Source organism: Haliotis asinina, chromosome 6, assembly GCF_037392515.1.
Source record: "Haliotis asinina isolate JCU_RB_2024 chromosome 6, JCU_Hal_asi_v2, whole genome shotgun sequence".
Taxonomy (NCBI): Eukaryota; Metazoa; Mollusca; class Gastropoda; order Lepetellida; family Haliotidae; genus Haliotis; species Haliotis asinina.
The window spans coordinates 2,563,425-2,580,470 of NC_090285.1; the positions used below are offsets into that span (position 1 = coordinate 2,563,425).

The 17,046-nt window shown below is 42.5% G+C and overlaps 2 protein-coding genes across 2 annotated transcripts; both read right to left on the reverse strand.

Annotated features, from left to right (window-relative positions):
• Positions 1–1,854: 1,854 nt before the first annotated feature.
• On the reverse strand, positions 1,855–9,139 carry LOC137286729 (uncharacterized). The gene is made up of 6 exons (XM_067818711.1): positions 8,824–9,139; positions 6,104–6,229; positions 5,412–5,506; positions 4,766–4,874; positions 4,097–4,185; positions 1,855–2,514 (listed from the first exon to the last, which is right to left on the reverse strand). Exons 1-6 carry the CDS (start codon positions 9,137–9,139, stop codon positions 1,855–1,857), a joined length of 1,395 nt encoding a protein of 464 aa, XP_067674812.1.
• Positions 9,140–12,161: 3,022 nt separating this feature from the next.
• Positions 12,162–16,761, reverse strand: LOC137286773 (uncharacterized). The gene is made up of 5 exons (XM_067818766.1): positions 16,676–16,761; positions 16,225–16,427; positions 15,597–15,986; positions 13,348–15,092; positions 12,162–12,311 (listed from the first exon to the last, which is right to left on the reverse strand). Exons 1-5 carry the CDS (start codon positions 16,759–16,761, stop codon positions 12,162–12,164), a joined length of 2,574 nt encoding a protein of 857 aa, XP_067674867.1.
• Between the last annotated feature and the right edge of the window lie 285 nt (positions 16,762–17,046).

Genomic DNA, 17,046 nt, shown 5'->3' on the forward strand with positions numbered 1-17,046 from the left:
ACTCCCCGTGAAGGTGAAAAATAGCAATAAAAGTTAATATTGATACGTACTCATTTTTGTCACAATGCTTGAGCGGGTGTTAAATGAACCGTAGTTTCTATATTAAACACATGACAATATGTCTCGCAAGGCGTTCCCTTAATTTCTTTGTTTTGACTTAAAGTAGAATCTAAGTATAGGAGTTTCGTCCTCATCATATTACAACAGAATATAATGTTGTTTCTGCTAATCCGTATTTTGCTTGGTCGCACACCAGAGGTACTACGGCACACACATGTAGTCACTTCCGAATTTATCGCCCTTGCACAATTATTACGTGCGTCGGTATCAACATTGGTGGTGTGGCTCATGTCCAGTCGACAACGTTGTCATGTTGACCATTTGCTTTAGGTGAAATGGAGGAGGAGACGAATCTTTCTCTGTTAGATATTACTGATGATGATGAGCTGATATCTTCGTCTCAAGTTGTTGCCGGTGATCAGTTGAAAGTACGACTTTTCATCAGATGTGAAGATGTTGTCGCTTCTACCAACTGTGAAGATGACAATATGATTATGAAGATTGCAAACAAGCCCGAGAGATGTCCAGGTAAATAATATATGAAGTCAAATATGTTAATTATAATGGAGAACATTTCTCCGGAACATTTATCCGTTCTACAATAGGCGTAGGGACCGTTAATACATTTATGGCTAGTGCGGTGGTGGTGGGTTTTATAGAAAAGTATGTTCTTTGTGTAAGCGACCGTCCTGCAGAATGCATTAGAGCAAGCATTTAATCTTCAATATTTTCATGTACAAATTTGCTGAGCCCCTAGCAGCCACCACCACCACCACCACAGTACTCCAGTTATTTTCAGAGGAGAGACAAATTCGTTCTAGTATTTTCGACAGCATTTATTGGATTTGTAACGAAAAGATAAAAAAAATGTTGAAATTAATTCTTTCAATATTTCTGCTTGTATGTAGTTGATAACGCACATTTTCTAACTGTATTTTCTTTCTTCTCTAGACATAGGGGTGGGTGAGCAGTTGATCGCACAAACCACTGGGCACAGATGGAATGCAGTCAGGGAGTATTAAAGTGTTGACGAGCAACAGGATGAGATGGTGAGCAACATTCTGAGCAATGGAAGTGAACGGGTCATCAAGGATCTGCGAGGGCGACGTCCACGACGACCACGTGACGCTGAGTCTTTGGAATTAACGGTCAATGTCAAGGTCGTATAATTGTAATTACCGAAATAAAGGTTAATTTGAACTTTTGCATGTCCGTGTCTCTTTAAGAAGCAGACGAACAGAAGTGTTGTGTGTTGATACCATCTTAATGCGAAACGCTGACTCGTATCCTATTATTATTACTATAGCGATATGGTTCACCCCACGTGTATCCATTGGGAGAGGATTGCCTTTTCGGACGTTTGTTGGTCACCTCTACACCGAGTGCGTTGCTGGAAGTAGGGCGGTGCGGTGGGCTAGTGGTCACGGCGCGCCGAAGGCCCTGGTTCGATTTCTCGACTGCACAGTGTATGAAAGACATTTCTGGTATCTTCCGTCGTGACATTTCTGGAATATTCGGCGTAAAACATTGTTCACTACTAAATGGCAGGGGTTGTTTTTCGTTTGCAATATAAATACACCAAATGGACAATATTATGCTAAGATCGTATAACTGTTTTTAATCTCTTAAACCGACATGATCAATACAAGGTACAAGATCAATACCTAGGTACAAGATCAATACCTAGGTACAAGATCAATACCTAGGTACAAGATCAATACCTAGGTACAAAACCTAAAGCTAGTGAAAGAATTCCACACACACCAGACACACTCTCACTAACAACAGTTGTGTCTACTGCACAACTCGCTGTCGTGTAAACAGCCGTTGCAGTCTGCCGATGAATCGCATCCGACGAGTGTTGGCAGGTGCCGGATCCTCAACGTTATCGACCATGGCTTGTCTCCCTTGACCATGGTGTACAAGCGCTGCGCAGAGCTGAAGCTCAGACTCAGTTAACTGCTGAGCCGCTGAGCTGATGGTAGGAGGGTCCACCGATGGCACAACATCGTCGTTCCCTTCAGCACCACCATCATCCTTGATCCGTACACCTTCTTCACCAGAGGTGTTCCAGCTTTGCTCAGCCAGGATCTCTAAAGTTTTGTCATAGTCAGTAAAATCCTTCTCAAACATCTGTGAGTGCCATCTTGCGGCTCGCCTTGACTTCATATCCAGATACTCCACAATCCTCACCTCACTGCCCCGGCCGTATTGACGGACAAGGAAGTCCTTCACTGCCTCAATGCTGGTGTTAGGAGCTTCAAACCATGTGACTGGAGGCTTCTGACAAGTTTTCGCGTGTGCATTTATGTCTGTGGACCTACCACACCGCTGTCGCTCTTCTTTGAGAGCTACCGTTAGTTCTTTGATCTTCAGAGACAGCTCATAGTTCTTGGAGTGATACAGAAGCATCTCCTTCGACTGCTCTTGAAGCCGACTCTTCAGAGTAGAGCACTGTCGACAAAAGGACATGTCTTAGTTTTAATATTCATCTCTCTTAATATTCATTCTGCATTCAAGTTCTGGAATGGAAGTCAAAAAAGAAGATAAAACATGATTTCGTGAATGTATCCATCCCAACACATGTGAACATTGTTAATCGTCGCAATCTGAAATATATCTCGGCTATATCACCTTGACAGTGACTAATCCAGAATGGTCAACAAAGGACCAGGGACTAATGGCATGAGCAGACCTCACTATGTATGGATGCGGTGCCGTTTTACTATCATCAAATCCTCGTGTCACTCGAACCTCACTCACCCATCTACAGGAACATACTCTACCATGGATTCTGACGTTCGCAAGTACAGAGTACGTATACGGTGGATCAGTCTGCCCCTGAAGCAAGTCTTCAAGAATACACGAAACCCAGTCTAAGCCCACAGCTAAACTGGGAACGCCCTCTAAAATGCTCAGAGGCATTGCCCATATATGGATCTTTATTGCGTCCTTTACAAGAATAGTGTCTCCGTGGTCAGGTTGATAGAGCGCTGTTTGAACCCGTGTCCTGGTAATGCTAAACATATTGAGAGATCTTACCTTGTATTACCTGTCGGATGTTAACATATGTACATATATGAGATAGCAATAAACTGATGAAAAATATGGGGAAAAAATTTATCTCCAATGCTCCAAAGACCCTGTCTGGTGTACAATCTTAAGGGTAAGTATATAATATGGGTTCCTTGACTTGGAGTATAGTGTGTCTGAGTTGAGTACTTATATGTTGACTGATACTTGGTACATGGTATTGTGCAATGTATGCGTCCAATACTCTCGGTGCAGTTGGGATGTCTGGAAGCCAAACCGTTCTGTCGTCAAAATCCGGCTCTGATTTCCCCAGCCCCGTGAATATTCGCATTAGAATTATTGGTCCTCAACAACCCGAGGCGACTTGCGGGATCGAGTGGTCACCATAACCCAGCTGTGCAGATTGACACTTGTGTTGTTTGATCACTGAAATGTCTGGTCCAGACTCAATTATTTTCATTCAAGTATGTCCAGACATAGCTGGAATATTGCTGAGGGAGGCCTTAAACAACAAACCAACCAACCAAATCGATATCCCACAGACGTCCCGTATTTCAGCGTATTTAAGTCCCATGCCGCTCTGTCACCCAAGACCATTGTGAGTGTAAGTTTGCACGCCACAATTGACTGAATGGGGTTCCTCCTGGATATGCAGGTAATAACATACATGCAGGGCGTGCTGGAAACTCGCTATCGACAGTTTATGAACAAAACAAGCCTACAATCATTAATTGATGTGATAATAATCAAATAATCTGGAACTTAAGATAACAACAAATATGCAATCTTATGTATATCGACTATTTTTCTGTATAATTTATAAGCCGACGACCATTTGATTTTCTGGGTGGGGCAGGGATTTTTTTCATTCGGAATAATATTGTTCTGAAAATACTGGATGAATGTGTTTTTGCTACAGACAGGAATGGGGAGGGGGCAAGTGTGTGTATGTTTTTGTTTCGGGGTGGGGGTGGGTCTGGTAGGAGTGGACAGCCGCTGGTACCTTGGCGGTGAGATCCTCTGTCTCTGCTGCGAGTTGTTCATACTCCTCATCACTAGGGAGAAGTTGCTGGACGGCACTCGACATGGCATCTGTCAAACATCACATGGCATCTGTCAAACATCGTATAACCTCTGTCAAACATCACATGCATATGTCAAGCATCTCATGGCATATCAAACATCACATGGCATGTCAAACATCGCATGGCATGTCAAACATCGCATGGCACCTGTCACACATCACATGACATGTCAAACATCGCATGGCACCTGTCAAATATCACATGACATCTGTCACACATCACATGACACGTGTTCTCATATGACATACCATATTTTCAAACACATTTTATGCTCTGATGCAACAGGAACGGTGGTTTCTGACTGGCTGCACAAATGGTTGTTCTATGATGTTCAGCGTTAGATACTTTAGTCACGCTTCCTGCTACTGCAGAACTGCTGGCATAACATTTGAAACAAACCAGTGAGAACTGTGCCGTCTTCCGAAATCTTCTGACGGATTCTGAGCAAATACTACATGACATACACCTGGGTTGTAAGTAGATGTGCTGTAAGATCCGCGTGTGGCACGTAATTTGAGTGGGGGACTGTAAAACTACAACAGTCCATATGACATCTGTCCTAACAGACCAAAGCTGGACAAACTCACCCGCCTTGAAGGACATCATGGTGTTCCTGGTGACATAGGCCTCTTTGATAGCTGCCTTGAGACTTAGAATCTCTTCTTGTTGTTCCTGCTCAAATCTCTCCCGGACTTTCTGTTATATACAGCAACACATGCATTTATCTACCCATATAGGATATATCACTTACAGCAGATATGTCAAACATTTGTGAAGTAAGGGGTGGTCGCTTGGTTCATGTGCCACGTCGATATACCCAGATTTCATATATTTCTGTAATATGGAAGGAATCAATACGTATTACGGCCAGTGAGCCCAATATGGGACACATTCCCAAGCCCAACTATTTCCACACCACCCACACCATCCCCACCCCACCCCACACAACACCACACCACACCACACCACACAACCAACAGCACCCACACCAACCTCCATCCTACCCCACACCACACCGCCCATCCACACCACCCACACTACCCACACAACCCTACACCCCACATTACACCAATACCAGCACCCAAATCAACCCCCATCCCACACCACACACCCACACTACATCACACCACACTCACACCATGTGTTTCGTTCTATTTTTCTATAAACACCTTTATTTAAATATCTTGACTTTTTAAGACTTTGCTCTATGGAGAACCCTATCAATGCAAATACCTCGATATAGCGCACGCTGTCGTCAGTATCTTCCAGCTGATACTTGATGTCGTTTAGCTCCGCGGTGATGTCCTTGAGACGCGACTGCAAAGTTGCTGGAAGGAAAAAAAGACATCTACTTGACACAGGATGTACGGCCATGACAACTATGTAATATATGTAATCTGGTGTAACGTGATGTTCTTATTAAACAGTATGACATAAGACGTTGCAACTATTGACCTGAAAAAGAAATCATTATTCTTGTGAAGAACAATGTCATCAGGCGTTATAAACATGCGTTTTATTGAAACACGTGGCCCATCCTTGTGACTCATCAGCCTTAATAACACAGACAAGACCAGTAAATTCAACCGTTTCTCATGCCTCTGTTTGTTCACTCTGGTTCATGGGAGTATGCCATTATTCCTCATGACCTTCCTATCTGGTCCCACCGTTCAGACTATATCGGCATCACTAGCACGGCCCGACTACCACGATAATTTGTTGTAAGTGCGACACCCCATCAAGTATACAATCCACATCTAAGCTATAGTGTTACTGGTATGAATCTAAATATTTCAATGCCTTTATTACACATGTATAATTGGCTATAGCATAAATGTGCTACAATCTACAGCTCAGCTGTATGCCTACACAGCCTGCTTTTGTCCTGTATCTCTAAACACGACGTGGGGACGCAGACAGCCTACCTCTCTCCCTTTTATATTCCTCAATCTGTTCTGCGTTACTAGCAACTTTCCTGTCCATCTCTGCCGCGTGGTACGACATCCATGCCGACCTCTTGGTGTAGCTCTCCAGGCGACATCTGCTGAACTCTGACACAAGAGGAATCAGTGTAAACACTCCCACTATTCAATGCAATAATTTAGATGGACAAAACTTTTCAGAATACTTGACAACCAAGCTCGAGATGTGAAGGGTATGTGTTATCGTTGAAGTGTAATTTTAGAACAGCTCATGTGCATGTGATGACGTGTCGGCTTGAGGTGGGGTGGTTTGCTAACCGATCGTCCGTCTGATATCATCATTAAATGAGTCACGCAAAGTTGCATACTTTCAGTTGTTAAACCTAATTACAACTTGCTAAAAAATAAAGTTCCAAAAGTTAGGTTGGCGGACAAAGGTGGTTCGTCGAAGGCACGGGTTCGATTCCCCCACGTGGGGAGATTGTGTAATGAATTTCTGCTATAATACTTGATAAACACAGCGTAAACATGAGTTCGGGAGTGCGGTGGAGTGAATGTCACTTTGATCAATAATTCGGTCTTGTTGTTGAAGAATCGTCATAGTATCTTTCAAACAGTTGGTCGCAGGGCAAGACGACCTTTCACTGGGGCGTTTTTGACAGTACACAACAAACATTTGAGGATATAGTGGACTAAAAAAATATTTTCGGCAGATGAAACACGGCTTCTGCCATTCAACAGTGGAATACACAGGCTAATTTGAGAACGATTCATTAATCCACTATAATATAATAATATAATAATTAACTTTTAGTCCTCCAGCGGACGGACGGGCGGATCTTAATGGACATCTGTCTAAACCCTTTCAGCATAGTGTGTAGTAAAAGCATCTATGTGCAGGACGACTGTGATAACCTTTGCGGTGTCATTAGTCTATGGCAGTGTATGCGAGTTATGATCGAATTAGCCTTTGAGCAACAAATTTCCTTTTGTACCACCGTGGCATTTAGCAGAGAACAATACCCAAGACAAGCTCTACGTGTGACCTACAGATCACACTGTGGGACTGTCCAGTGCGTTCTGTTACCCGTAACACTTACGTAACCTACAGAACACACCGTGAGACTCTCTAGAGCGATGTCCAGGGTCCACTTGTACACAGTGATCTTAGCGTTACGGCGATCGTAACTTTCATACTCTAACATAGACATAAGATGGTAATAGCGCTAAGACCTCTTTGTGAAAGTCGAACCTTGTCAGACCATGGGACTAGAGAGAAACTGACACTGTGGTTAAACGGATTATCTCCGTTTAGGTGCGCTGTGACGTAAGACGTTATATAAAAGCTGTCTAATATACATTACATGGGACTGACTTCTGTGACATTTTCTGATTCTGAACAAAGTACCCCTTCACCTAAACACATATGTACAAATGTATTTGATTTGATTTGATTCATTGCTGCAATTTTCTACGTCAACAATTGTGATTCCTCATTCCCAAACAATTTGTATTTCCTGGAACCGCACGTACTCGTTGTGTCCCCATACACTGACGGCAGACTTAAAATCATCATGGTTTTAATACGAGAATGAGAACTGAAATGTATTGAGCCATGTTGCTGGATTTGTTTTGTGTTCTTACACTCAGTATTTCTTCTTTCAGAGTCACTTTGATGCTGGATCCGGTGTTGAGCAAGTGATAACGGTGTTACACATCTACACCGAAACGTCGGATCATTTGCAATAATGTCTATTCATAAAAAGATCGGTCCTCCTAATACTGAATCTACTTGTAGAATATCAGATAGACCAACTGATTTCCCATAATAATGCTTCGATTAGTAGAGAAGCTAATGAGAATTAGTGTATATATGATGTTGGTGTTATACACCTTTGCCCCTGTTGATGGGTGGACGCAGGGGTCGTGCTGGTAACGCGCTACTGCCGTGGATCGTACTGGAGCTTCAAAAGGTATCTAATCGAAAGAGGAGTAGCCCACAGGTAGACGTAATTATCACTGTCGGCCATTCATCAAAAGGGCCTGGCAAAATACTGACAAACAAAGCAATTACCGTCAAATGATCAATAATTAATTTCAGTGGTATACAATCAACAGTTTCATATAAACCTCATTTTGAATAGTGCCATTCATCACTGTAGTCATTACACAATAATCAGTACACGTGGACACTGTCAGCTGCAGGCTTCGGCTCTTGTACGATGTGCCACTGCTTTACAAATCGATGACAAATGTCTTCGACAACATATACTCCATATCTCAGACTCTCTATCGCTGTACTCTTTTACAGCGTTAAAAAATGTCATGGAGGATTCGTGGAGGCTAAAGCATTTTCTGTAAAAGGTCGGTTAAGGTACTTTCGCTACTCCCACTTTACTACAGACAATTTGTCATGACACAATAACATACTAACATGAAGGAATTGCGTGAGTGTCAGTATTAGTATGTTAATAAATATTATTTGTAACCATGGTTCGAGACGATACAATAAGACTGAACTAAGCAGTTGTGACGTATATCATGCCAGTCCGTTGTACATTTAACTCGTCACGGCCTTACAAAGCTGTATGACTGTGGTAACGCGTACCTTCCTGTGCACATTGTACGCAGATTTTCATATGCTTCGATCTCAATGTACACTATGGCAAAGATTATCTGATTTTCTGGAGAATTTAAGACTATAAATTACTGTTTTGTCTCACCCGTTATTTCGCGCAGCTCATTACACAGCTTCTTTTTCTTCTCCACAGCTGCCTTGTGAGACTGGAGCGTGTTGTTCAGCTGTTCCACCCGACGCGTGGTCGTCATGATCTTGTCCACCATGTCGGCCGCTTGCTGCTCGGACTTAGACAGCTTGTCCCAGCACAACTGCAGCTTGTCCTGACTTTGTTTGAATATCTGGGTGGTCTCTGTCATGGCCTGAGTCAACTGTTTCACGTTCTGCAAGACAGCCGGGGTCGGGGACGCCACTCTACCAAACGCCTGCACACCTACAGAAACCCCTGCTTGCAATGCCATGATGGTAGCAGCCAAGTGGGGACCGTCAGAGGAATGAGGACAGACGATTCTGTCTGTCAGACTACACCCACATCTGGACGTTGTCTGAAATAGGCCTATATCGTTGTTAAGGTATGACGTCACAGACACGATCATGTGACGTTGTCCATAACCCGTCGTCAAGTTTTCCAGCAGGCTATGACGTCGTCATAACTACCATGAGATACGTCTCAATCACGTATAATTATAAGATGGTCGGGGTTCGAATCTCGTTCTTTGATGGGAACGATGGTGTCTTTCGTATTGCCAGTATGGAAATCAAGCCCACCAAATTTACTTGGTGGACACCGTTTAAACATTAAACTATGCCACTGTAATATTCGAGAGAGCAAATATTGTTAGTGTCCACAGGGCAGAGCATTCTGTATTGAACCTGTTGCAAAAAGTTGTAAATTTGTTGTGATTGGTGAATTTTAGTTAGCTGAACTCATCGCGTGTTTTTGCGCTCGTGTACAACAAAGTGTAAAAGACATGGAAACACACTCATTGCAACACTTTAGATGAAGGGTTCAAACCAGTAATGCATTTATATTTGAAATAAGCCGTAACATACTTATTGCAACACTTTAGATGAAGGGTTCAAACCTGTAATGTATTTATATTTGGAATAAGCCGTAACATACTTGTTATAAGAATCTACATTCTAACTAATCAAGGCAACTGTGCGAGTACTGCATAAATGGGGCATAAATGAGGTTGAAGAATGTCAGATGGCAATTAAACAAAGCCATTGAAAATTTAAAGGAAATATTTGGGGCAAAAACAATGGTTCTGTTAACAGTCAATCATACTAATAAATATGTTTCGTTTAATATTCAGTACAAATAAATATATTCGGAAATAGAAAGATGCTGTATTTTCGACTTGAGGTCGTGATTTACAGTGTGTAACGGGAGCTCATAAAACTCTTTAACCCTGCACCCAGGCCAGTCCATGAGCATTATGTGCACATGTAAGGAGGTAACGTTAGGCGGCAGCAGGATAAAGCCCGTACTTGCGCTCTATATGTAGTGACACAGTTTTTGAGGCCGCCTATATTATAACATTGCTATGTTGTTTCTCCGCACCACATCCCCGCAGAATATGTATGGGATTAAAATGTTAGATGTCTACCACAGGAATCGAACCAACATGTAACGCCAGCAAAGATTTGTTTTTCTTTGGCTGATTTTGGGGGAAAAACATCCGATAGAGTTTATTAACTGGTGATGGAAGACTGGTAACCGCCGTTACCTCACCAATATCAAGGCAAAAGCTGGCCACGGTGGATCCTGACATCGATATTTGAAGTGTTACACCAACCATCTTTCAGGCCATAGTGTGAGAACTCAATTAAACATGTCAATATCGGGTGTAATCATAATTGGTGTGCAACTCGTTTTGCGGCGCAGCCCGCTTGCAATCGTTTTCAGCTTCGTTCCTATGATTGTTCCGTGTGCAATATCATTATTTTGGAAAGCGAACGTAAAATCTCAAAATGATCACTGACATTCTTGTTATACAGTGAGAGGTTTGCTGACTTGGCTGATGCGTGGCGTTGTATCCCATTTGCACAGATCGATATCCAGGATCACGGAATTGTCGGCTTCAGGCAGGACTGTTTACTGACCGCCTTCATAATGTCAGAAATTGCCAGTTCAGGGCGAGCTCCTTTCTCCTTTACCGTGTTTTATAAATAAATAAATAAATAAATAAATAAATAAATAAATAAATAAATAAATAAATAAATAAATAAATAAATAAATAAATAAATAAATAAATAAATAAATAAATAAATAAATAAATAAATAAATAAATAAATAAATAAATAAATAAATAAATATGTGATGAATCATTAATGAGACGATTGACCATACATTATATTGTTGTTTCCAACTTAACAACATTTACACCACATTATGTGTCGCGCTGTCATTATGCTGAGACGATTAAGTACTTGAGCGATGGAGTCTTTTCCTCGTTTGCGATTTCTGGACTTAATAGAGATGTTTTTGGTTTGGAACATTGGGTAGGGAAAATAAGAAATCTGAGGTTAAAATGACATATTCTTTTATGTGTAGATTTTAGCAGCACAGTAATAAATAATATTCGGTTATAATTTTGTAAATAATTTGCCCATTTTATTCACATCTGAGCGTACAATATATGAAGATATTCTGTACACCCGTTGCTGTACACGTGCAAAAAGCTACTGACAAGCGGAAAAAGTATAAGTTTCACAAAGGCAGAAATATGCTAACGTTTAAGATGTGAAAACAGCTAAAGTTACCGGCAATCGACCCCTATGTACGGTGCCAACCATGTGTGACCAGAGCTGCCCGTCTGTACTGTGACTCATCTCGCACGTATGTATATGTACCACGTATATGTACGACGCTGAACGACTAAGAACGACTAAGAACGACTGTCGGTGTGCCTCTCGCCCACAGATGACCAGAACTGGCATAACTTCTTACTGCATGTTGCATTGACTTGACAATAACACCTGACAGGTTTGCACACCTACAGTACGACATATGCGGTGTTTCCAGCTGTAGTCAACAAAGGTGCGTGCCTTTCGCTCAAATCATGTTCTATCACAGCTACAGTGTCATCAGAAGTCTCACATCGGTAACGAAAAAAGCCGAATTGACCCGAGTATCGCAGATATCTACGATTAGTAAGAGGGCACACTACACACGTGTGTACACAACATAGTACAATATCACAAGTAATGTCTATTTACATGTATGTCTGTACAAAACCTGAATAGAGCGGTATGCCACAGGTACCTATATATCACTCACATATGTCATGGTTTCCATATATACCATGACGAATATCTGTACATAGCTCAAAGATGTACACGCAAGGATGCACTCCTTATAGACTGGCAGACGGTGTAATGTTGTCTTTGCTAAGTGTCTGATGCCTTATATTGTCAGTGCAAACTGTTAGACAGTATAATGTTGTAACTGCAGAATGTCACACCCATGACCTACGTTTACTCTATAAGGTCCATGGTCTCCACTATCTCTGTAGAGATATTTAACACGGTGGCCTTCAACTTCTCGGGCGTGACCCCAGAAAGGTACCTCCCCACTCTTTCCAAGACGTTCTGTACGATCCAAGAGGCTGCCAGCTCCACCATCGACTGAAACAGAGATGTAGCGTTAAAAACGTCTGTGTATTGCTAGTAATGACGACCTTTAACTCTCACAGGCACGTGATAATTAAGTTACCAGCCGTATAAAAAAAATATATTTTCCAAGATGATTCGATGTAAGGTCAAAGACACCATCTGAGCCTTATCCTTCAATAAGGCTCACTTTCAATGTTAGCCATAATAGGGTGGAGTTATGGCGCTCTACAAATTACATGCTTTAGTATAATCTTGATAACATCGTTGATATAAAGTATTGATCGGTGATATAGTTTCAGTAACAATTTAATATATTCTCCAAGAAGAAATATGGCAGGGCAATGTACATGTGACCTATATATCAAGCCGCGAGGTCATCCTAAACATCTTCAAAGAACTGTGACGGTACCACGGCAGCACCACTGCTGTACATGAGGTGTGTGGGTCTTTGGACACAGGAATCAGCAATCCGCCATGTTCCACAACCATAAGTACACATGTAGGGTACTCAGTGAGGGAGATAAACCTACTGTTGTTACATATTATATAGTCCCGCTGTGGATACCTCGTATTTTATTTAATTTGTGCTTTAGAAACAGTTTTCGTTTTTCCTTCTGTATGACGGCAATATTATCCTCATCAATGGGTACCTTGCATCCTTCAGATAAAACATCGCACTATCACCTGATCAAACTCTGTGAACGCTATACGTCTAATTCCAGCAAGAACAGGTCAATTCAAAGTGATGTCGAATAGCAGTCCACTAACTTCAAGGAAATACTATCTCTCACAGCAACCAAAAGAACTCAACCTCTTGACGTGCTCACAGCACAAATTCCAAAAACTACTTTCGTACACATCTGGGTACAACAAAATTTACTTCTTGGGCAAAGTGACGATTGTAAGAGTAGTCTTGTCCTAACACAAGCTTAGATTCATTGCAGAAGCTATCCATGCCTTCCAATAACCAAGTCTCCATACCGCACTTCACTGTAGACAATTTTGGTTGTCTATTTATTGTAGAAACAGAAAGAGAAATTGAGCTTACCACGTCACCGTAGAAGCTGAGGCTTCTGTTGAGCTCTGCGAGGTCGACGGATGCCTGTGATTCATCGAGTGATGAATTCTGCAACTGATCACTGATGTTGAAATCATTTTCATCCAAAGTAGGGACAGAGTCGAAGTCGAAAGGAAGGTCATCAAGGGAGACAACCTCCTGGACCTGTGCGTCCCCACCAACTGGTTCGCGTGAAACGGTGCACAGAGCAGCTCTCTCTATATCTCGTGCTAACGCTTGATCGGGCAAATGCATTAATTCTGGACCATTAAAATTATACATTTGGTATGCATCTCCATTCCTTGAATTTTCTCTGGAAGTATGTGGCTGGAAGGTACGTGGCTGCCGGTGCCTGTAACCTCCCTGCCCACACGGTCTTGTGTGTTGATGACCAGAGCCTGGGGCTGACTCTTGGTCTTGGACTGTCTGTGACCGGTTCTTGGTAGTGCGGCCACGGGATGGCCTTTGACTTGAGTCCATGTCACGTCCAATCTGTTCTCCAGGACGTTCTGAAGTGTGACCCTCGTCTTGAAAACTAGAGTTAGCTCTCGGGGGACCAATATTTTCATGTAATAGAGCTTCCCCGAACAGTTCGTCCAGCTGTTGTTTTATCGTAGGAGAGTCAGGCCCGTTCACACCACTGCATCCTGGCACGGGGGATGGATCCCTGGTACTTGCAGGATTACTGTTGGATACTTCCCGCTCCTCACCACCTACCCTGTGTACTTGGGAACGTCCATTGCTAGATGACGACTGCTCTTTGCAGTAGGGACAGTCATGAAACACAGAGGCACGCCAGTCAGGGAACGAGTCCGCCTGGGATATGTCTGTATCCAGCGCATCTGGTCCGCGAATCTGCTTTGATAGAGAGTTAGTAATCACGTCGTTTATACTGACTTGGCTGCCAGTCACTGCACCGTGCATAATGTCATGTCCAGACAATGATTCGTGATATTTCTTCACAAACTTCTCATCTTTACCCCACACGTGTATCTCTGTCGGTGAAACATCTATTGTCGAGTATGCACTTTCATCAGGAACTATCATGTCTGCAACCCCGCGACTATACGGAACGCGTTCTCTGGGAGTCTCGTGAGATTTGCTTTTGGAGGAATCCTCGGTACCCATTTCAAGATGATAAGGATGCTTGACCAAGATCTTGCAGCCCCTTAGTTCATATCGGGCATGGTCATGGTCACAGTAAGGATCAATACAAAACAGAACGTCCAAGACATCTTGTGGTAAGGTATCTCTGTATCTGATGTCGTACTCAGCAACGGTCCTGTCTGCCGTTCCCCCTCCACTCTTCTTACTGCTCCTGTCGGGCGAGATCGGCATGTGCGGGCAGCTATCATCGTGGTCGTTTTCCGAGATACTTCGAAAGGTTTCTTGAACCCGCCTCTTGACATTATCGAGAGAATATTCAGACGATAATCCGGCAATATATCTGAGAGACTTTTCATCTATGTCGTCAACATCTACTGCATCAGCGGGCGTCTTAGTCGACCCTGAGTAACAATTGCACGGGTCTTCATCAACGTGGTCAACACCATCGTTGGGGTAGTCGTCTGTATCGGAGGATCGGTAACGAGAAGCACCTCTTTGGCGCTGTTTCTGTTTCTTTCTCTTTCTGTCTTTCTTAGATGGGTGATCCGTCTTTAGTCGTGCTAGCCGCTGGGATCGTCTCGAGGAGCTTTCTTTGTTTGGACAAATGTTGGAAAAGGTTACTCTCTTTTCTGAAATACCAACACAGGATCGTTTTGTGTTTTACCAAGGGTCAGTGCTTTCATATTTTTCCGGTAAATGTATTGTGTTTTTCAATGATATATCAAAAAGTACATTGCTTTGAACTAAAACACTTCATTAAATGAGTGAGTGAGTGAGTTTAGTTTTACGCCGCTTGCAGCAATATTCCAGCAATATGACGGCGGGGGACACCAGAAAATGGGCTTCACACATTGTACCCATGTGGGGAATCGAACGCAGGTCTTCGGCGTGACGAGCGAAAGCTTTAACCACTAGGCTACACCACTCCATTAAGAGTGAAATAAACACTCGTGGAATAAACGTCATTTCATAACCCACTTAGATACCATAGAGTCATAACTAGGTAAAACAGTGATGATGCATATACGCTTCCATGACAAACATTCAATTAAACATATCAAATATTTGCCGCCATAAGATCTTCATTATTGTGTTGTCTTCCGAAAATCATGACAGTCTACAACGCGACATACCCGATGTTGTATCATCGTAGATGAGGCAGTTGACTGTGGACAGCAGGACAAGGAAGACGACAGCCGACAGCAGGTACACGGAGGTAGGATTGAAGTAGGCCACGGTAGACACATACGACAGGGCATTACTCAAGATTCCTGTCCAGTTCAAGGTGGCCAGGTCAACATTTAGGACAGCAAGGTCTAAGTGATCCAGATGGAAACTGAGGATGCCCCAAATATCTACATGTGACAGGTATTGCTTAACACTTCTCCAGACGCACAGGTCGGGGAGGGATGTGAACATGCTCTCAAAGGTGCTATGCGTCGAGAGGTGCTGCAGTATACTCTTGATTGGGCTCAGGTCAGGAATGCTGGCATGTAGGCTTTCACGGGTGGTTGCCCAGTAGTCTGTGGTAACATAACATGATATAATTGAATCATAGGAGATGTGCGATGAAAAACTTGCACGTTTTGAAACATTTCTACCCAGCCATAGCATTAACCACTATTACAAATCCTTGAACAATGTCTTAATTTTGAGGCCCTACTTTTGTACCCTGGAAACTGGATTCTCTCAGAACATCGAAAATCTACAAGTGCTTTTAAGCACCACATCTCACGTTTATTGCAAGTAAACGCAGCTCACCATCATACGGGTTCATAATCTCCGATAGTTTTCTGCAGCGTTTTCCTTCAGGCTCAAAGAGATCCCAGTCTGGCTCAGGATGTTCAAGACACATGTCAAACACATCATATCCATCTTTGTCAAACCAGGTTATACTTGATATCACGTAATCCCAGATCTTCTTAGAGGAAAGAGAAAAAGCTCCTTTTTCTTCACCCATGCCCCTAAGGTAAAACAACAGTTTACACAGGGCGTAAAAAAATGTACTTGAGAGCCAACTACAGCATGTCCTTATAAACACTTTCCTTGTATATTTAGTATATTTGTACCTATAATACATTATGAATATTTGTAGCTTTGAACAGACCTTGATGGTTACATACATGAAAAGGTAAATGTGGTGCATTCAGAGTGAAAACAAACGAAAACATTCACACACGTTTTATGGAACCAAGATATCTCCAGAACTTACTTATATGTACACCATCCGTCTGTGCAGGTTGATATCTGCTCAAATACAAAAGCACCAATTACTAAGAACAATAAGATGGTTCCCATCTCTCTTTATCGGTATCAGACATTTTCTAGTTCCCTAAAAATAACGACATCCGCTTCCGGAATACCCCACCCCTTGTCTGACGTCATAATTGTGACGTCACAGAACCCCAGTACACTTTAAAGTGGCGTCAGGCATCAAGACACAAACTCGGGTCTTGCCTTCTTTTCCGTTTTTTGTAGTATACACTTGTGAACTGTGACGAATGACATGCCTGTCAACATGCAAGACATGCAACACACACGTACCTGGAGTGGCCTAAAATATTTCTAGATAGATATATCACT